General features: G+C 47.5%; 1 protein-coding gene across 1 annotated transcript in view; it reads right to left on the bottom strand.

Moving 5' to 3' along the window:
* LOC146829304 (transmembrane 9 superfamily member 2-like) overlaps positions 1 to 22,639 on the bottom strand; it is a 669,393-nt gene that overhangs the window by 460,959 nt on the left and 185,795 nt on the right. The window contains exon 5 of the mRNA XM_085607971.1: positions 14,446 to 14,578. Coding sequence (XP_085464097.1) covers positions 14,446 to 14,578 — 133 coding nt within the window. The remainder of the gene's footprint in view (positions 1 to 14,445; positions 14,579 to 22,639) is intronic.

The following is a 22,639-nucleotide window of genomic DNA, read 5'->3' as shown; positions in this document are numbered from 1 at the left end:
TGGGCATTGATGGTGACCCATTGCCTATACTTAGTAGTATTCGAGGGCACCTGGGTCTTGGGAACCATCTCACAATCCCCTAGGGACACTAAGGTTAGCCCTGCCCATTCACCGTCCTTATCTAGGGGCAACTCCTCCCCGAGCACTACACTCGCCACCCCAGGGGTCTTTTCTCCAATGGGAGGGTGTGGTCTCTTGGAACACTTGGCATCCCCCTTATAGTGCCCAATCTCACCACACTCATAACAACGGACAACCCTAGGCTGCTGACCACGGTCAGGATAAGGGGGTTTGTGGGGGCCAACCTTGGGAGGGAATCCTACTCCCTTTCCTTGTGAACTCTTTTGGGGGCCTTTAGAGAACTCCTTCTTTTTGTCTCCCCCCTCTTTCTTCTGGGGGGCGCCCTGTCCAGCCCCTTGGAAATTCCCTCCAGTCCCTTTTGAGGATACCCGGGTACTTGCCCAGATATCCGCCTCCTCTGCAAGCTTCCTAGGATTAGTTAGCTTGCTGTCCACCAGGTGTTGACGCAGCTCCGGAAAACTTTTCTCGAGGAGGTGCTCCTTTAAAATCAGATTATACAATCCCTCGTAGTCCTTTACTTCACTGCCCTGTACCCAGCCCTCTAAGGCCTTCTTGGCGTAGTCCAGGAAGTCTACCCAATTCTGGGTGGCCAACGTTTGACTGCCCCGAAACCTCTGCCTGAATTTCTCAGGGGTCAACCCAAACTTCCTGACTAGGGCGACCTTCATTATGGGGTAATTAGTCTGATCTTGCTGTTCCAAAGCTAACAGGGCATCCCTCCCCACCGGAGGCATATATCTGTATAGACCACCCCCCCACTGAGCTTCGGGGACCCCATGGGCTCGTAAGGAGACCTCATAGGCAGCCAACCAACCATTTAACGATGTCATCCCCGACACCATAGCTGGCGACTACATCTTTTGGCAGGTAGGGTCTGGGCTCCCTGGGGATCTCTCTAGGTACGCTGCCACCAACGGGACTGCTGGGGGTTCCAAACTGTAGGGCTTTGAGTTCCAACTCCTTTAAATGAAGCTCATGGAGGAACCTCCTCTCCTCCCTCTCTTTCTCCAAGCGAGCCAGATCCATTTTGAACTGCCTCTCCTCCCTCCTGTCAACTAAATCAGCAGATGACAGGCTCCCCCCCCGAAGCGCTACTACCCGCTCTTGAAGGGGCACTAGGTCCTACGTCCATGTTGCCGCTCCCAGGGGGGAAAAGTACTTCTGTTTCTTCTGTGATGTCCGGTCCTGGTCCCTCCTCCCGTTTCCCGCTAGGGTGGGCCATAACCCAGGCTCTCAAGCTAGTTTGGAGTTCTATTTTCTTTGCCCCCTGCTTGAAGAATACCTCCCTCTCCTGGCAGAATTCTTTTAGTTGAGTTACCGTATATTCTTCAAGCCTACCCAACTCAAACTCCATCCTACCAGGTGGGACCCAACACTGCAGAAAAGAACTTTACAAGAGGACACCTTTCCTTTAAGAGGAAGTACACCACAGGACAGGACAATTTTGAAAAAATCCAATTAGGGAGGCAACCTGGAGAAGGCTCCTGTAAAAACAATCAGGTGTAGGTTGTGGCGCGCGCCAAACTGCTGATGAGTGGATGCAAGCACAGATTCAGGATCCCACCGCTGAACACCACCTTGTTGGACCTGCGCCCTAGAGGTAACTTGGCTCCGGTAGAAAGGCTTTACTCGGAAACGCACATTGTGCTTGCATCACACCCAATTCACACCTTGCACAACACCACTTCAAAAAGGAAACAGAAGAGACACTACACCGATTGATGTTAAAAGTTACCAGAAGTCTTTATCTTCTTCGTAAACTCGGTTACTCAATTTCACACTTTAGAATGAAACATTTCATTACATTTCAGGATAAACATCTCCTTTCCTTTCGGGATAAAACATGTCATTACAATTCAGGATAAACTTTTCATCACATTTCAGAATAAACATTTCCTTTAATTTCAGGATGAACATTTCGTTACATTTCAGAATAACATTTCCTTTCATTTACTTGGACAGTAACAGACCTTTGATATTAACTCTAGCCCAGCAGATATTTAAACACTCTATGTGGTTTCTCTAACTGCTATGTTTCCTGGCCCTTAGACTGTCACTAACAATCCGCACCTTACATATAGAAATTAGCGGGACAACGAAAGTGCTGCTGGCAGTCAATTAGCTACTTTCAGGCAGTTTACAAGTAGAATACTTTAACACTGGGGCTAATCCATCCCCGTTAGGCCGTACATCCAAGCGCTCTCTGGTACTAGAGCTCAACCCGCTACCTCCAACACCAGGCGGGAACCTGCTATTCAATTAACCCTGGTCACGTGCATGGTTGTGCCAAGATGCCGGTAGATACAATTGGCTCTAATGGGCTTCCCCCCCAGGCCTTTGCAATGTACTCTCCAGTACCCTGTTCTCTCCCCTTTCCCGCGCTGCGTTACCCAGCTTACTGTACACAATTGGTGTCCTCCTCCTGGATGGTTCACGTTGCTGGGAGGTGCGTTCCCTCACACTTGGAACGGAGCTTGTGGGGTAACCAACAAGGGAGTCCTCACACGAGGGGGGGGGGGGCGAAACAGCTCACACCCTCTGGCCACCTCCCCCAAGGGGTTCCCACTGGTGTGCTCTCCCCCTCGTCGACTGAAGCCTCTCTCCTTCCCCGCCACCTCACCGAGGCTGATCATCTGCCACACTGCAGACTCGACTGGCAGGCACCGTCGTAGGCAGTCTCTCTGCTCACGCTGACGTTACCCGGAACAGCGCGTCCTGCGTGGGCGCGGCCTCCGCCTTCGTCCGGCAACAAGGGGGCGGGGCTCAGGCCCCTCTCCGGTGACTAGGGCAGCAGGTTCACTGCCTCACATCCCGCACTTCCTGACTGCCGTTCTCCTCAATCTGACGGACGCGTCGCCCGCTCGCCAGCCACACACCTGGGACCAGTCTCTCACCTCAGGCCTCTCGGCGACAGCGGACACCTCCTGAGGTAACTCGGTAACCTCTCGACCTCTGGGAGGGTGGCGGCCAGGGTTCCAAGACGGGTCTCGAGGAGGGGGGGGGGCTGAAGTTAAGGGTGCCGGTTTTCACACCGGAGCGGTTGTGGAGGCCATCTAGGCTCTTAGGGCTTGGGCACGAACACCTCTCCTCTTTGTCAGAGATGGTGGCAAACACCAGGCCAGTCCGGGAATCCCAGGCAAAAACGGAATTGAGAGTAGATAGCCCCAGGCGACGGCTCTTTTCCCTGGTCTAGAGGGTCAGGGGTTCAAACTACCTGGAAGCCTCCTAAGGTACGAGGATCTTCAAAGTCACTGGCTGCGTTCAGGGACTGGTCAGAAGGTTGAGGGTGGTGTCACTGAAGAGGGGAATCGTGCAGACCCTGAGACCTGTCCATTCCCTATCTAGCGCAGCCACCTCCCCACTCAGGTGCCTTACTCCTGACTAAATCGCAGCTCAACTCCAACCTAAAATGGCCGCCCACCCCTCACCTCTATTTATCACCTAGGGCCTGACTGGCCAGAGTGGCCCAGAAGGTTCCGGAACCTCTCATGGCAGTCATGGCCCAGGTGCTGAGGTGACAGTTGGAACCACCATTTTATGAATCTAACCTCCCTCTTCCTGTTTCTTCAGTGAAGCACCTTGCGCCTCTCCCTCAGGTAGTGAGGATGAGGCGCCCAGAGCCTCTACATCAACACCAAAAAAGTTGCCAGTGGACAGAAAAAAAATGAGAAGGGAAAGGAAAAAAAAAAAGAATAATATGAGGAGGGAACTGCCAAAGGGCTGACAGGTCTAACAGTCGGTCTGTTAGCTTCCTCGATACAAGCCATATTTCCGGGTCCTCTTCATTACCGTGCTCTTCAACGGCTCAAGATCCGCCATCTCCAGAAAGGCCTCAGGTATTCCAATCAGATTCCTCTTTCGGAGGAGGCGAGGTGGGAGATGTTGTGGTGGTTAGAACACATGGAGTCTTGGAATGGTCGAGCCCTGTTCGGAGTGTCTCCGGAGGTGGTGATAGAGTCCGACGCCAGTCGGTGGAGATGAGGAGCCCGTTGCGGTCAGATAACCACGGGAGGCCAGTGGTCTCATGACGAGTTGTCTCTACATATCAATTGTCTGGAGCTCCTGGCAGGGTCGTTTGCGATTCGTTGTCTGTCTCCACGCATAACAAACTGTTGCATACTTCTCCGCATGGACAATGTGTCAGCGGTTCGGTATGTCAACAAATTGGGGGTGGGACGAGGTCCAAGATTCTGGCAGAAATCGCCAAGGATTTCTGGCACTTTTGTCTTCAGAGGAACCTCACCGTGATTGCGGAGTACCTTCCGGGGTGCAACAATATGATTGCAGACTGGAATTCTCGTCACCTCCGAGATTTCAGCGATTGGAGGCTTCATCCTCGTGTTTTCCGGTCATTGACTCGCTTATGGGGTCCATGCCAGATCGATCTGTTTGCCTCTCGCCTCAACAGGCAACTTCCAATGTTTTTCAGTTGGCGCCCGGATCCGGAAGCTCTGGCCACGGATGCGTTTCTGCAGAACTGGCAGTCTCATCTGTGTTATGCATTCCCCCCGTTTGTAATGATCCCCAGGGTCTTGGCACGCACGAAGCATTATCAGTCAGAATTGATTCTGATCGCTCCTCTTTGGAGGGCTCAGGCTTGGTTCCCGGTTCCTCTGGAGATGATTTGTGCTGTGCCTCTCCTTCTTCCAGGGCATTGGAATCTGTTGCTGGACCCTCTCAACAACCCGCATCCATTGATAGTGTCAGGTCATCTCCTTCTGGTGGCATGGCGGGTTTCGGGGATCGCTGGCACATCCGCAGCTTGGAAACGATGGTGTAGTTGGTGCAATCAACAGGAGGTGGATCCCGCTTAAGCAGATGTATCTTTTATTTTGAATTTTCTTGCATCTATTGCTTCTTCCGGTCTCGCTTATAGAACGGTTAATAATTTTCGATCTGCCATTTCGGCGGGTCATGTCACTATCAATGGAAAACCTGCTGGTGAGCACCCATTGGTCTGTAAATTACTCAGGGGTATCCGGTTGGTAAAACCGCGTTGTCCAAAGTATGTGGATTTATGGGATGTTTCTACTGTTTTGCGATTCTTAGAAGCTTGGCCTTCCAATGATTCTCTCTCTCGTAAACAGCTTTCGGCAAAACGGACTATGTTATTATGCTTGGTTTCTTGTAAACGCGTTTCTGATATTCGTGCTCTAGATCTTGCAGGTCGCAGGTTTTCACCTGAGGGTGTCACTTTTGCTATATCCCGACGCACTAAGTGTAAAACTACCTCGGTTACTTACCAGAGTTTTCCCAATAATCCAAAACTTTGTGTAGTGCAATGTATTAAGGATTATGAGGTAAGTACTGCTCAGTTTCGACAAGATATGCATGGTCAATTGTTGATTGCTCTGCAAAAACCTTTTCGCCCTGTGACCCCTGCTACATTAGCAAGATGGGTGAGATGGCTCATGGGTGAGGCAGGTATTGATGTTACAAAATTTGATGCACATTCAGCTTGTTGAGCAATGGCTTCCAAGGTTTTTTCTATGGGAGTGAGTTTAATAGACATTATGAAAGCAGCTGATTGGTCAACTGATTCTATGTTTAACCTCTTCAATGCCCGTGACGAGCTGGTCTCGTCATGGGCCGCGGTGGCGCTGTGCCCATGACGAGACCAGCTCGTCATAAACCCCGCCCGCTAATACAACGGCCGGCACAGGGCGGGGAAAGGGGCGGGCACTGAAGGGGTTAAAACTTTTTATTATAAACAGATTGTGGATATTGCATCTGTTGTGGTGGCGGGGTTGGTGTGTGTGAGTACGAGTGAATGGTGAGAGATTTAGATTGCAATCAAGTATTAATACAAGTAGGTGTTTGAGGATACGTGGGTGGATGAGTAGCGGGGAAGTGTTAAATACAGGGAGAATAATCAGGCATGTATGGTAATCGGCAGAGTGAGAAAGGGGGGGTGTTGATTGAGACAGGGGTTTGAATGACGCAGTAGATTGAGAGATAGTGGAAATTAAACAGGAAGAAAAATGGATTGTTAAAATGCAAACTATATTCAAAAAGAGGGGTGAATGTTTTTTGTATAGTAGGGATTGTAGTCAATTGAGTAGAGAGGTAGATTAATTGTTCACTGATTCATGGGCCATATCTACATTGTTTTCAGTAAATGGAGTAATGTAGGAAAGCAATAAGAGAGATATACCAAACGTAACATTGTATATTGATTCATGGTGTTGAAGTCTGATGTTAAAAAACTCTTGTGATGGTAATGAATATCTGTTTTAATTGTTATTTACAGCGCACCCTGATGAAGGGCCCTTGGGGCCCGAAATGCATTGGTTTTTATAAATAAACGCTGCTTTGGATGAATTCCTGCACTTGTCGTGTTTGAGCAAGAGGTCCGGATGGGCACAGCTTTTACATTAGAAACTTGAAAATGGCATATCATCCCGCGTGTGGATTAACAAAAATGCAGAATGAAAGAGAAAACACACAGAGAATGGTTTACGTGGTTAAGCAGTGGTTCAAAAACGGATAAAGATTATGAACTGTCTGCCAGATAGGCGCAATTCAGCTGTGCGGTCGGTTGGGGCAAAACGTTGCCTCTCCCCTATTCGCAGCTTTGAACAAGCATAATCAGAGCCTCCGGTCCTGACATAGAATTCAAAATTTGCGAACATACGTGACAAGAGTTTTCAATTCTATAAAGGACACGGAGGCGAGGATTATCCCACCCATTTTTCCTGTATTTTCATGTGGTTGTTTACATTCTCTGTTTTTATTGTGTATTTATATGATGTACTATGGATATATTCTTGTTTTTTCTTCCCTCCCTGTTACTATATATATTTTTTTTCTGCCATGTAGGGATGGTATATTACGCCTCTATGTCTCTTTTCAGGTTCTGATCCTAAGTGAGTCGCGTTGCTCTGCCCCCATGGACTCGCTTTTGGATACCTGCAGGTTCCGGTTTTTGCTTCCGATCCAAGCATCAAGTCTGCTGTTCAGACCCGTTGGTCTCTTGTATCAGTGATCGAACTACATTGTTTTATCCACGTTCTTCCCAGATGTTGGACTGTGTTTTTCTTTAATTACCTGTTCTACTTACCAAAGAAAGAGGATGTGGTATTCTCTTATGGACCTTTCATAGGGGACTCTCTATGGTTATTAGGTGATACCCAGTGTGTTCATGGGTATTGTAGTCTTATTTTCTTTTACTGTAATATGATTGGCTGCTGAGCATTTTCCTAGTAAAGAAATGAGAAGCATAATCCTCGCCTCCGTGTCCTTAATAGAATTGAAAATTCTGGTCACGTATGTTCGCAAACTTTGAACTGTGCGCACCGTGGGGACTGTTAAGTTTGCAGGGGTTGGTGTAGAGTGCTCTGTTGTAACCGCCCCGTCCCAGGAGCCAATGATCCGTGCGGAATTTAGGCTCATTATGCCGTTCAAACACCCAACGATTGACTACACTCAGATGGGACGCCTGATAATATAATCTGAGATCGGGTAGACCGATGCCCCCGTCATACCAGACTATGGCAAGCTTGCTCATAGCGACTCACGGTGTACAACACTCCCACAGCAGTCCCCGCAGTACCTCACCAATTTGGGAAAAGTAAGAGTCTGGGATCGGAATAGGGGTATTCTGTAGGGCGTAAAGAAAACACAGGAGTGCTAACATTTTGAACAGGGACACGTGACCAAGAAGGGCGAGAGGGAGAGAGGGACAGTGTACCGCATCAGATTTGAAGCTTTGGAGGGGCCCGAGTAGATTGTGTTTGAAAAAGAGATCAGGTCGGGAGTGACAAAAAGGCCCAGGTATCGAAAACCCTGAGGGGCCACCGAAATATCAAAGCACCGAGGGCTCGCCGGGGGAAAACCTCACAACGTATACATCTGGGACTTCGACCAATTTATTTGATATCCAGACTGGGCGCCAAAGATGTGGAAAATGTGGAGCACCCATCTCTCAGCGACCGCGCCGGGGAAACCAAGTATAAAAGGATATCATCGGTAAACAGCGAGATACAGTCCTCGTGGTATGGCGTCCATTTAAACCCCCGTATCCCCGAGTCACCTCGAACCCATACCGCGAGCGGTTCCAAGACAAGGGCGAAGAGTAGCGGTGACAATGGGCAGCCCTGCCTCGATGGAGCGGGAAAGTGGCGGAGCGATGATTATTAACAACAACATGAGCCGTAGGGTGAGTGTACAATAGTCGCATCCAATGGATTAGTTTGGGCCCGAACCCCAGACGAGCCAGAACGGCAAAAAGAAAGACCCACTCGATGGTGTCAAAAGCCATAGATGCATAGAGGCATCCAACGATAAGAGAATCGCGTCTTCCTCTATGGTGTGGAGCCTGCCAAGGACCCCGTGCACACAACGCAAATTTCGGGCCGTATTTCTTCCTGGCATGAACCCGAATTGATCCGGGTGGACCTGGTCAGTGATTTAGTGGAGGAGGTGATTTGCGAGGAGTTTGGCCAGGATTTTAGCCTCAACCGTCAGAAGGAATATGGGGCGATACAATTTGCACTCCTCAACCGGGTTGTTTGGTTTGTGGATGACTACACCCGCTGCAGTGCGGACCTCAGTCGGGAGAACTCCAAATTCGAAGCATTCAGTGTATAAATTTAACAGGTGAGGTGCCAACAGAGTTGACAAGGGCTTGAAGAGCTCAATGGGGAGCACGTTGCGGCCCATAGCCTTCCCGGAGCGAACGTCTTGGATGGCCTTTTGAACCTCCGTTATTGTGATGTCCGTCTCCAAGGTCTCTCTGTCTTGCTGGGAAATGGTGGGGACATCTAGCATGACCAAGAGGTCAGCAGACAGTGAGGCCTGAGACTTGGGGGAGCTAGTCTACACCTCCTCATAGTTGCTGGCAAATATGTCAGCTATTTGTTGAAGGTCGGTGATAAGAGTACCCTCCGGATTTTATATAGCGCGGACCCATCTAGCAGCCTGTTCCCGTCGTTCAAGCCACGCCAAGAGTTTACCTGTCTGTTCACCCTGCTCATAGATCCTGTGTCGGGAGGCTAGCGAGTGCGCCGCAACATCTTTGAAGAGGAGCGGTCGATAGTCCTGTCTCGTAAGTGCAAGGCTATGGCGTGTATCGGGGTCAGGATCCCGGGCCACCGACTCATCTAATCGCGAGACCTCGGCCTCCAATTCCAGTACTCTCTTGGTTCTCTCCGCCCTATGGCCTACCAGGAGTAATAAGGGCCTGCCCCTTATGACCGCTTTAAAGGCCCCCCACAGTGTCACAGCAGAGTCGACTGAACCAATATTTTCAGCAAAATAATATTCAGAGTCTTTGCGGAGAGCGTCTCTAATGTGCGTAATTTTCAATGCCCACGGGTGCACAGAAATGGAGTGTGGGCGCCCCCCCCACAGCGGGAACCCAAAGTCGCCAGGACGGGAGAGTGGTCAAAAATCCCACGGGCCAGGCAACTGGACCTCACGAAGAGTTGAATGTCTTTGGCATGGGTAAATACATAGTCCATCCTCGCCTGGCTCCCGTGCACCCCTGATTGGAACGTAAAGCGTGTATACGACGGGTTGAACCACCGCCACACATCTACAACCCCCAGAGCATTCGCAAACTCTAACAGTTACGACCCTCTCGAATGGTGGGGTAAGCGGTCAAGAGAACCCTCCATCGTGAGATTGAAATCCCCCCGCCCCCCAACACCCAGAGTGGCAGGTCTAGCAGCAAGGTCCCTAAATCACGAAGCGTCGGACATTGCAGACCAGGGGGATGCGTAAACAGAGACGACATTAACCACCCGTCCTTCCCAGGAGCCCGAAACCGGCGCGTATCTGCCCTGGGGGTCAGTCCAGGTGTTGTGGATAATGTAGGGACAACCCCTCCGAAGCAAAACCCCCACCCCTCTGGAGCCCGAGATAAAGCCGGAGTGGACCACCATTTTGTATCCTTTCCTATTCAGTGGGCCGCAGGCATTTCCAATCAGGACCAGGACAAGCTCATTGCACTTGACATACTGCAACACAATGCCCCGCTTAATTTGGTCACCCAATCCGTTAACATTCCAAGTGGACAAATTGAGTCTCAGTCCTCGTGTCTAATGGGAATCGAGGGGTGTCGGATAGTCAAGCATGACTGGGAATGGTCAAGGTGGATGCCCCTTACCACAGGAACAGATGAATGGAGCATAAGAGTGGAGAGGTGAGCAATAGCGTGTACCGGTGCAAAACATAACAATAACAATAACAAAACCCAGTGGATCTGACATATCTGAATTAAAAACAATGCCAAAATCGAAACTCCAATACAAACCCCACCCCCCACCGATCCAACACACCTACCCCCAACCCCCCTCCCTGCTCGGTGGTAACAAAACCTCCCGCCCCCCAAACTAGCAGAGTGCCTATCGCCCACCCGTCCAAAAACTTACGGGGTCGTAAGCCAAATCGAGCATACATGTTTGAGATATGATCATTATATCAACAATAACCGTAAACGTCCAATATGTTAATATTAGAGCAATAGCCAGGGCCCAGGGATATCCCACAACGCCCAAATGCTGAATCGGGGAACAAGCAAACACTGGGAGAACAATTCAATCAAATTGTATATGACAGGACAGCTCAGAAGAACATGGTTAAGTGCTTGTGACGGAGAAAAAGTTTACACTTGCACCCCTATGGCCGTCCAAATTGTTCCATCATCCCCAGGGGACAAACATACAGACCAGTCATTCGGCACCTCCTGCTGCGCCTTGCGAGTCTTGCGGTGGTGAGCCACTGCCAAAAGCTCGGGCGTCACCGTCCCTCACACCATGTCCATGATTGTTGTGGCGGCTCGCCGTACGCCAACCTCGAGCCAGTCCTAGGTCTCCTCGGGGGAGGAGAAGAACCAGGATTTTCCATCCGATTCCACTGGCAGCTTGGCTGGGAACATCATTGCATATTTCAAATCCTTGTCGCGGAGCGCCTTTTTAACTTCTAGAAAGATATGTCATTGTCTCTGCACTTTGAGGGTGAAGTCCGGGAAGAAGGAGATGCGGCTGTTTTGGAATTCATCCGGTGGGGCAGAGCGGGCACTTTGCAGAATGACGTCTGTGTCGCGGAAGTTGAAGATCCTAGCAAGGAACGGTCGCGGGGGGGCTCCAGGCCTCGGCCGACCCCCCGGGACCCGGTGCGCCCGCTCCACTGAGAAGAAGTTGGAGAGACCCCGCGACTTGAGGTGAGTAGTGATCAGTTCTTCCAAGAAAAGATCCGCCGAAGGCCCCTCTGCGCATTCCGGGACTCCAATGATGCGGACGTTGTTGCGCCTGGAGCATCCCTCATAATCATCCAACTGGGCTTCGAGCTTCGTGGTGTGCTGTTCCAACCTTGATTTTTAAGCAGCTTGACTCTATTCTTATTTCATTCCTATGGGTGGGTTGGTGAGGCATGGTGGCCCTGACGACATTGACCAAAAGATTCAAAGACGGGGGCAGGAAGTCCTGCGACTAGATCTATATTAGTATGCCGCACACATTCAACATGCAGCCAGATGGCTAGACCCGGGTGAGAACTTGGAGTAATGGTTATTGATGGGCAGAGTCAGTGCAGATCGCTTGCCAGAGTTACTAATGGAGAGCACAGGGACTTCAATAGAACTCCCGTACTTTATGCGACAAACAGCTCTCACCTGGCAGCAATTTGCTCAGACCGTCCTGAAGCGGGCCCCATTCCACAGGAACTTGGGGTATGGACTCTGAAACCAATCAGTTAATGGGCAATATGTCCTTCCATTCGTGGCAGGAGGGAGAGTGTACCCTGTCGAAGGACTTATAACCCGGGAAGACATTCATCTCCTTTAAGGAGGCACACCAAGAATTTGCACTTGTCCCTAGTCACTTTTTGCACCACGCTAGCCTGACCGTAATAGCCAGGGTCGCTTGGCCTTCTTAATCTGCGGCCCCCACCCCCTCTCAAACACTTGGGGTCTTATTGATCTGTGGCTCAGGACGCCAGCTAATAACACTGCTATACAGAGCTATGCGTGCAGCTGGGCATTCACCTCAAGCATGCATAACATGGGATTTAGACCTCGCCACCCCACTAACTGACGGGGACTGGGCACAGGTGAGCGAACTAACAGTCGGTCTCTGGTAATGCCCGATTTAAGTTGATACACTACAACTTCCTTCACAGGACCTTACCTTACCCCTAAGGACATGCACCACATGTCCTCGACCAGCGCAGACAGCAGCCCCCACTGTGCAACCAGTGGCGCCGACTTCCTGCACTTAGCTTGGCACTGCAGCCTGGTACAAGATTTCTAGCGAAAGGTGGTCGCTGACATAACAAGGACCACATGACTGCATATAGTCCTTTCTCTCCAGTGCTAGCGCTTAGGCAAAGTCAAACGACCAAAAGGTAGGAAAATGCGATACACATTTGTACAGCTGGTGTTGGCCAGACGTAGGGTTGCCATCGCCTAGATGGGACAACGGGCGCCCGAGTGCAATGGCATAAAGATGTAATGGTGTGGACTCTAGCGGAGGAAATTCAAAGGAAACTTAGCAGGCGAGATGACAAGTTGACCGATGCTCTGTCGGACTGGAGAGAATTGTGACCACTCCTACATCCAACATCGGATGGCACTTCAACGGACAGCGACCGTGCTGATGCCAGCTGGGCCTGAGAACACATTTGTAGGGAGCCCCATCCCAGAAAAGATGGAGGGGAGGTGAGGTAGAGTTCTGAAGTGAGGCTGGTTGTTTGTATGTGGAGCATAATGTGCCAAGTATACCAAGCAATGTAAACTGTAATTGATCTATATGCACTTCATTTTCTACCGCATACATCAATGCTTGCTAATGGCCTTCTCTGTACTGTTATATAAAATTGAAAAAGAAATTTTTTTTTGATTTTTTTTTTTAAAGATTCTAGGATACCAAATACCAAGTGACATGAACACTATTTTACAGGGTACCCAACCGGATCAATTAGAACATCAAACAAAAGGAGACAAAATGCTCATGTGAAATTGTGTAGCAGCTGCTAAAGTGAGGGGCAGCGGCTCACTGAAAAAAGAGAGAACCACTGCCAGTCACTCACTCACTGGCATGCTCAACTATGGAAAATACTAATCACAGAAAAACTTGCACAAGACATGGTTGAGCATCCCAGATACTTTGTGATAACATGGGGGCCTTTGACAACATAACTCGTGCCCGTGCATTTCTCTCCCCTCACCCCACGTGCCTTGTTGCTTTCTCTCACCAGTGTGCCTCCGTGTCATTCTCTCTCTTGTGTTTCTCCACTCTACCCTCCATGATCTACTTTCCACTTCCTCCGCCCCACCCACTCCTCTTTTAACCCCTGACAGCCACTGTCTTAAAGCAAGTGGAAAATGGGAGCGATGGCTTCCTTCCGGGAGGGAATAGAGAGAGGAAGTGGCTGGGAAAGGGAACACTAATCTTGGCAGGTTGAAGCATTGTATGAATAATACTCCTTCTCCACTTGCCAAAGGAAATGCTTGGCAGGGACCAAGGAATTTCTTGTAAAGAAAACCAGGTGCGGTAACACCAGCCAACTGCTGTGTCATCGGGCTGCAACTTTCAAAGATTTCCTACTCAAGGTTTCTCATTTTAAGGGACAAGAACTCAAGGAGTACGTTAATAGATTTAGCCATATGTCTTTCACCTAATAAGACAATCTTTAAAATCGATTATTATTGAACCCCTACCTTTATGAAGAGGTAGAAGGTTTGAAGAACTACACCATTTTTTTTAATCTGCAACATTTACCTTTCAAACGTTTTGTCAAATGGCCACCGCCAAGATTATTTTGGTCTTAGTTCCGCCTGTGAGCAGTGGTGCCCTGTGAAACTGGGGTAACAGTAGGATTCTTCAAGGTTATCCCAAGTTTTACAGTTTATATGTGCACCTAGAAAAGGGGTGGGCAGCCAATTGGAGACTGAACATCAAGGGTCCTTTAATAGTAGAGTCTGACATGTTTGCAAATAAGATATGACTGAATCCATCAGCTAAGCCACCATTTTTGCAATGCCAGCCCCCCACATGATTGTGTCTACCTACACCCCACTCCCAAGTACCTGCAGCTGTTGTTGCACTAGTGGTCTCACTCCATCGTCTTATCGATTTGCCCACCTTCTTGACTGGCACTAGTACCACCCAGCACACCATCTGACTTCCCCCAAAACCTGTATGGATGTAGACACAGAATGATGGAAGTAGTTTGCCCTCCTGCCCACCAGCCTAGTATGCCCCCTAAATGATCAGGTAAAAATTTGCTCATTATCAATAACATCCATTAGTTGGTAAAGGAAAGATTTGAGATCCAACTTGCTGCCCCAAGAGTCTTCAGAAATGGAATTCACATTGCATAAATTTCCTTAAAACTACAGAGAAACAGAAAATGGGCACTTACATTTTTCGGGCATCCATATACATTTTCCTGGGAATCAGGACCGGCAACACATCCTATAGGGAATCCTGGAATGCAATATTGTTGATTCTCTTCCCCAGGAAAACACCAAGTAACGGGCATGTTATCAACAATCCTGCGAAAAAATAGAATAACTCCTTTTACTTAAGGCTAAACAGGTATTAGGCAGCTACACAGTAATCAAATAATGTAAATCAACTGTGCAAATACAAAGCCCTGTTAAGGCTTTTAACTCTGTATACAGCAGTATCTATAGTTGAGATACAATGAAAGTGCAACACTTCACTATTTGGTACTCATTACAGTCATTTACTTTGAGAATGTAAGTGTATGGCCAGAGAGGAAGCTACTTCTCCCTTCGACCAGAGGATGGCTTGAAGTGGATCTGTGCTTCAATGGTTAAGGATCTAGGACTCGGTCCTTGAGAACAGCCCACTCTCCGCTTCATAGGAGGGGGTGCGGGTGCTGCTGCCTCCTCTTTCTGAACAGCACTAAGCAGCCCCTGGGAACGCGAACAACCAGACAAGAGTGATGCATTGAGACAACAGTGAGAACCGGTCCCAGAGGGTGCGTTCAGGGGCTCCCTCCCTGCCCTTACCTTTGAAGATGATCTGAGGCTCTGAGATGGAGGGATAAACAAGTGAGCTCCCTGGGCAGCAGCCTCAGTGCCGGTGACAAACTTGCATTAGGCCAGCAGCTTTAATATGATGTCAGAACTCGCAGAAGGGATGACTATCTTGTACTTTCAAGCACGCCCTGATCCTGTGATAATGAGGCATGACTTAGTGCAGTGGGCATCAAGAATGTGTGAATACATTGTCCCCTTCTATTGCAGTACATATGATATTGGTGAAACAAACCGGCTGCCTGGACTAGGCTCATTCCTCACCCCCACAAGACTTTGTTGCCTCAATATTGATCTGGTGTACTACTAGTCATTACTTGAAAGTGTATCCATTCCATGCCATTTATGCCACAAATAGGTTACTCTGCCAGCCTCATTTGTTGACTAGGTCAAGTCATCACACCAGCTACTTTTAACAGAGGTCTTGTATGGCAAGTGAGAGACTTAGGACAAACTGCATAAATCATGACTGGCTCTCCTGCCACGCTAGACTCCTTACTGGAGAATTTAAAGTGTTCAAACTGAGTGCAATAGGCTACAATGGAAACTAAGAGCAAAATAAATCCATACATGCTGAACTTTTGAAATTCACTCAATGCCAATATTAAAAGAATTCATAAAACCGATTAACAACTGCTTAATCTGCCTGGTTGGGGTGATATTTGCATGAAAAACGTGGTTTGGAAGACAACAACAAGCATGCCAAGGTTCGATTTTTGGGGTACCTGAAAAAGAAGAGGGAGACAACATGTTCGACGTTGTTGCCACATTTAAGAAGTTCTGTATACTAATTTCACACCTCTTGCAGTTTCAACGCACCCAAAGACTACAGTCCTATCCGCTTTCTCACACTACAACACCCAGATCCACCTTTGTCAATACTTTGGTCGGAAAACCTCCTTGGCTGCAGACATCGCCCACAAAACCAATCTAACTGACGACAAACATCCTGGTCCTGAAACAGATGCTAAAGAACTGAACATTATGGCTTCTGAATCAGCTACCATGTTCGTGGCAATCAACAAGAAAACAAAGGAATATCAAGATATTGCTGAACTCTACCACTTTCTGAACTCCGTGGAATAGCAGGTATGACCTAAAAAATACAAAAGACAGGAATGGACAAACAAATGGGGCCCAATTTGGCACTATGACTCTCGCTGAAGAGGCCCATAGCCCAAGAACATGACTTGGATGAGGTGTTGTCTTGGAATTTAGACAAGCCCAAAACCTCTCTAAAAACAGCCTAATGGTAGGCTGGGACCTCAGCTGCTACATTCTTTCATTATCAACTAGCTCCTGTAGGTGATCAAGAAACCATCCGCTGATGCAGCCATGCTTTCCAACTACAGACCTAGCTCCCTCCTACCATACCCAGCAAAGGTCTCAGAAAAAATAATCAACCAACCTCCCCATGAAAGCAGGCAAAGGCCTAATTGCGGCCAGTGGTGTGATGGAGTAGATGAGAGCACACTGGCTTCACCACCTGTTGTTGGCAATTTTATGTTAATTTGTCTCATAATTGATAGTACAACGTTGGGGTGTGTTATAGGGTGAGACAGTTTATTCTCTCAGAGAATGTTACCTAAGAAGTGGGCGGGGATGGTCCTGATGGTGTGCAAAATAAGTGATATGATAGGCGTATGGGGGGGACAACATACAACATGCTGGAGAATTGTTGATTAGGTGTTAGACGCAGGTAGGCTGTTATAGACAGACATGGTTCTGTCAATATCTGTAGACAGGATGATAATTAATAAGATTCATGACCTGGAGTGTTACAGGGTTGAATATCCTCAAAGGTATGGCTAGTACAGACAAACGTAGACAGGCACAAAACAGATGTAGCGTAGCTCAAAGAAACGCACTTGAAGGACACGACCCTAAATTAATGGGAAGTAAGTGCGGGCAACATCAGCACAATGCATCCTATAGATCTTTTGCTCATGGAGTGCCAATTTTGGTACATAGGAAACTGGATTATAAAAACAACATTTTGTCATTATAATAAATGTGCATGACCCCGACACCATGGCACAAGACAAGTTTGATCAGATTATTGACATCTGCAAACACTTTAAGAATATAGCGGTTATCTGAGTTGGAGATTTTAACCTTGGGGTGGATCCAAAAGGGACAGATCACATCCAACTATTAAGAAGTCCAGAACTAAGTGCACCAAATTCAAATGCTAGACCTGCACAATACTTGAGGGCAAAACCTGGGGTAGAAAGAGTATTTGTTCTATTCAACATAACACATCATCTAGGACAGATTACTGGATGTGTTCCCAAAGACGATGGGTTGGATAACTGAGTAGATATATTTCCAGCACACTCTGACGGACTCTCCCCAGTTATACTGAGCATTGTGCGCCCCCCTCACCCCTGCTGGTATGAAGGAAGATTAAGGTCATGATCATTCCTGATGCAAGCCCTGAGAGATGCAGCCATTAGAGTAGAAGTTGTTGAAGCCATACAGGAATTACTTACACTGAACGAAGGCACAGCAGATACACAAGCAACCCTATGGGAGGCCTTCGAGACTTTTATAAGAGAAGTATGCATTTCAAAACAAACTGGTATACTGAAGGACATAAGGAATCATCCATGCAATTTGGAAAAGCAACTAGGTGACCTTGAAGGTGAGACTGGGGAAGTGAGGGGCCCAAGATGACAGCCCCATTTATTATGACTGGCATCACTTAAATATACTGCTTATAGGGAGGTGAAGTTCCTTGGAAAGGAGGCACAAGTCAGACAGTAAGGAGAAGGTGAGCACCCTAGTAAAACACTACCTTGGCTGTTCAGGAACAGCTCCAGAAGAAATTCAATCGCTAGTGTGCAAGATCACCTGGGAGTTCTTAAACTGTGCTTCAAAGAGATTGGAGATATTAGTAGCATATTATAAAGTACTTTACTCTGCACAGATGAGTCTCAGGATAGAATGCATGGAAAATTATCTAAACGATACAGCAATTGCCTGGTTGGTAGTTGCCATTAAACAAGCTGCTTACAGTGGAGGAGAATAAAAAGGTCAGTGAGGATATGGCCAGCAGGAAGGCCCTGGGCTCTGACAGCCTAAGCACAGGGTTTTATTAAACCTATTGGAACTTGCTGGCCCCTCACCTACTGGAGCTCCCTAGGGAAGCACTGGCACTGTAAGCATTACTTGGGTCTACGAGGGAGGCAATCATAATCACACTTCTTAAACAAAGTAAGGACCCCCAGATAACCAAATCCTATAGACTGTTATCACTAATAAACTTAGCTAGTATAATACTTGTCAGATTGATAGCAAATCATCTGAAATCACTGGTTAAAGAGCCTGACCATACAAAGCTTATTCCCAGTAGATCCACATTGTTTGATATACGCACACTTGTAGCTTTAAAGCATAAGATCGACCTTGGACTGTCAGCTATAGGGGTTTTTTTTTTTTACCTGCTGAATTTTTTTTCAAATCCCTTGAATGGCCCTTTCTGTCCCTGATAAGAATGGGACTGTGTGCTTATATTCTCAGGCATATAAAATTGCTGTATGGCAGCCCTTTGGGCTCCAATAAGCATAAACTCCATTCTCTCAGAGTCCATATGTTTGGGAAGGATCACTCAGCAGGGCTGTCCCTCTGCTCCTATCGTGATCGCAGTGGAACTGATGGCATACAAGATACAGCAGCATTACAGGTCCTTTCTTAGCAGGAGATTGGTAATGTCTTTACATGCAGATGACTGCATGCTGTTTATAAAGCAAATATATTGCCTGAAAAAGGTTAACCCAAGCTACACAACTTGAGTACCCCCTGAGGTAGGAGTCGGTAAGATACCTGGAAATCAAAATACATAACAAAAAGGAAATAGTTCTCTTAGATAATTAAGGGCCACTACTGACAAGGTTGCAGGCACAAATCATGAAATTGATTCTGCTCCCATTGGCCGTTACTAGAAGAATATATATTCTAAAAATGCTTATCATGTTAAAACGTCTTTACTTATTACTGAACATCACAATTCAATTATCTCAACAGTTTTTTCAAACATCGAGATCAGAGTTTCATCGCCTAATTTGGGTGGACGAACCTATGAGGCTAAGGTGGAACATAACACAGTCTGTGGCTAATGCCGGGCTGGCTGTGCCAGATCCCAAAAGAGACAAAACCCGATTGCTCAGGCCTTCTTCACTATATACTGGTATTTGCCAGACGCCCCTGCCCCAGGGGTAGAATAAGATAAAATAGAAAGGGGTTCTTTAGAGACATAGATTTTATGCCCAATCCAGTACCATGGGCACAAAATAAATAGAGTTGTGGCCACAAATAAAGCTTGGTGGGGCCTGTGTAGATTGGCTGGGATACCAATACTTTATTCACCATGTGCTCTATTCGCTGATAACTACCACATTCAGTAGAAAAGGCAGTAAAAGGTACACTGGGTAAACATGGGATGTTGGAGATGAAACATCTCTATGAATATGGGGTCTTTCTCTTCCCTGCCTAATTTATAAATAAGGGACCCATGAATACATTAGACAGTTTCATGTATTGAGACAGGTTGTGAAGACCCAAATACCCAATGTTTCTTATGGAACCAAAGGAATTTCCACCGCTTTCAAAAAGGCATCAAGCTAGAATACAGCAGGGGGTGGGTCTCACACTTTAATGTGACCAATGATGTCAGGATACTCTGGAATATCCCTGCTATGTGGTTCTAAGCAAGGAGTTGGGTGAACTGTCAGAAGTCTGAAAATGTTCCTTGGGCTGTACCCAGCTACAAACAATATCCATGAACTATAGACAAAAATTAAACCATTTAGATTATCTGTACAGGTTATTTCATGCTCCGGCGCTGGGTATGCCCAGACGTGGGTCCGAGGCCCACTGTGCCACTGGATTCAAGGTAGACTGACTGATGAGGGGTGAAACCCCAAAACTATTCCTAGGATGCTTTTTTCTGGTCCAGGTCGGACCTGGTTTGGCAGTTCGGGCTGGACTGTTCCCATGAGGCACAGGGTCAAGACTAATTTGCATATGGATGGGTCTAAACTGGGGTGGCATAGTGAGCAAAATAACGATCTCTTGACTGGGGTTGAATGTCTTGATTTGTTCTGCGTTCCGTCCATCATTTGTGTGTCTTTTCCATTCAGGCAGGCATTCTGCATCTGCTGTTACATATGTGGTTTCTGGGCAGAAGCGCTGGATATAACATCGCAAATAGTTTAGGTGGGTATTCAGAGATCCACAGACTTTGCCCCGATGGGGGTATTTTAAAAACATATGCAATGGGTCACACAGAATAAAAGCGCTACTGCTCCTATTAGTCAAAAGGGAAATTGCATTGCATTTGCACAGGGGTTCAGTACCGACAATTACAATGTGACTGAGGTGAGTGGACACATGCAATATAAATGCAGACATTTTCAGTGGACTACAAGCTTTGAGATTCAAATCGCAAGATATTTGGGCATCATATAGGGCAGTTGTTCTCAACCTATGGTCTAGGGACCCCTGCAGATCCGCGAGACCTACTCAGGGCTGTGACTGCTTAGAATATAAAAAAAATCAGATTAATAAAGTGTATATCAAGAAGCAAAACCGAAAATTTAAAAACCTTCTGTAAAAGTGAAGGAATTTTAATTTGGAGGATAACATTTAAGTTGGCATCCTTAGAATGATTTGTGGAGCAGGACAAGTGCATCAAACAGAATGTAGTATGGACAATGAATGACCTCAATTGAATTTAGAAAGGCTCCAACCTTCCCAATAAAATTAAAATGTAGATTTTTTTATATTTGTTTGTGAATTAAATAAGTAATTAAATATTTTGTGTAATTGTTTGATGAATTCTAGTTTCTGAATTTGTGCATTGTTTTGCGGTTCATATAAAAATTACCTAGTTACGAGGGAGTGTAGTTCTTATTTAGTTTTCTAATATGTTTACTGTTCACTTATTTATCCCACTTTTTTCACTTTTGAATTGGTTTCATTATACTGCGGATCGCAATTTTTATTACTTCGAACTTTGGAGTATCGTTTGTTAACTTGATTGTTGCTTCTTTTGTAGCCCTACCCAGCGGCTTCCATATGGAAAACCGACGTGTGCTCGTAGTGCTGCTGCACATTGCTGTTTTATTTGTGCCTACACTTGTGGACTCGTCATTATCCTCCATACCATTTTTTTTTTTTTTTGAAAACCTTTATTAATCGCAGTTGCATCATTTTACAATGTACATTCACTATCCAAGGTGTCGGGTCAGCGAGACAAAAACACACATTTCCAGATGGTGAGACACAGCCATTCAGCCGGCAACCCGGAGGTCCGGCGGCGATGTGCAGGTGAACATTTGTTTAGGAATTAGGTGCGTACATTGTGTAAAGGTAGGCCTTTGGTGCTTTTCTGTGTTTTGTTGTGATGCGTCTGAAGCGCATTACCAGCAATAGAGGATGGCGCTGTATTCCAGCCCACATTGCGGCTACTTCGGTTGCCACCCAGGCCCTTAGCGGGAGTCGCACAAGGCACCGTGTTTACCCCCAAATGCCAAGGCCTCCGGGCAGCTTAGCACCAGCGTCATGCTCATAGTGTAGGCTGGAGCGCGACAAGGAGGTTTCGGTATAGCTCACAGTGACATATATGGCAGCGTATATATCTGACGAGCCCAGTGTGCGGCTTCGCAGTTCAACTCTATGTGCGTGGTACGTGGCGCGCTTCCGTCCCACCAGCATTGTGCCCCTCAAGCCGCTAAGCGTCTGGGTACGCCTGGTATGCAACTCTGTGCGCTCCGGGTGAAATCGTTCCGTGCTTTCCGGGCGTATCCGTCCCCTGCGCGTAGTGCGCGCCATCGCTGCCTCATCAGCATTATTCAGGGCACGCTAGGTAGGGTAGCTCTTCGGGGGCGCCGGACAACACCTCCAACAATTGTTATCTGTGGTTGGGTAGGGATTCGGTCAGGGAGCATAACCAATAACCAAACTGCTCCCTGCGTATGTGTTGCGATAGGGGGGAATCAAGATTAGGGTCGTAAACTCAGGCGGGGATCATTATCCTCCATACCATGATGTACTATGTCCACTGTACTCTCTTAGAATTGTACTTGTATGCAAATGAGAAAAAAAGTCAATAAAACCATTTTGAAAAAAACGAGCGACTCAAAAATGATTGGGTCAAGGTCCTCGGTTTCCAGTAATGACTAAGTGGGGGTCTCCAGATACCATTAATAATTCAGTGGGTTTCGACGTCATCCCAGTGGCCTACTTTCGGGAGGTAGAGAGCCTGCAGAGGAGACTGGTGTGGGACGGGCGGGCGCGTATTGCTCTTGCTAAGCTTACTCTCCCCTGGTACGACGGGGGCATCGCGCTTCCCGACATCCGCAGGTATTATTGGGCCGCGCAGCTTTCGGCCATTAACCATGCCACGTATGCGCCTGGCCTGAATCCTGCGTATGAGATGGACAAGTTCCTGCTTCCCGGCGGGGACTATAACAGGGCGCTTTACTCCCGCTCGGCTGGCCGGGCCCTTACGGGTCCTACTAAGATTGCGGTGCGGACCTGGAGGGCTGC

The sequence above is a fragment of the Triturus cristatus genome, chromosome 5_2, assembly GCF_964204655.1.
Source record: "Triturus cristatus chromosome 5_2, aTriCri1.1, whole genome shotgun sequence".
NCBI lineage: Eukaryota > Metazoa > Chordata > Amphibia > Caudata > Salamandridae > Triturus > Triturus cristatus.
Note: the sequence above shows the minus strand (reverse complement) of the source record. Positions and strands in the feature narration are given on the sequence as shown.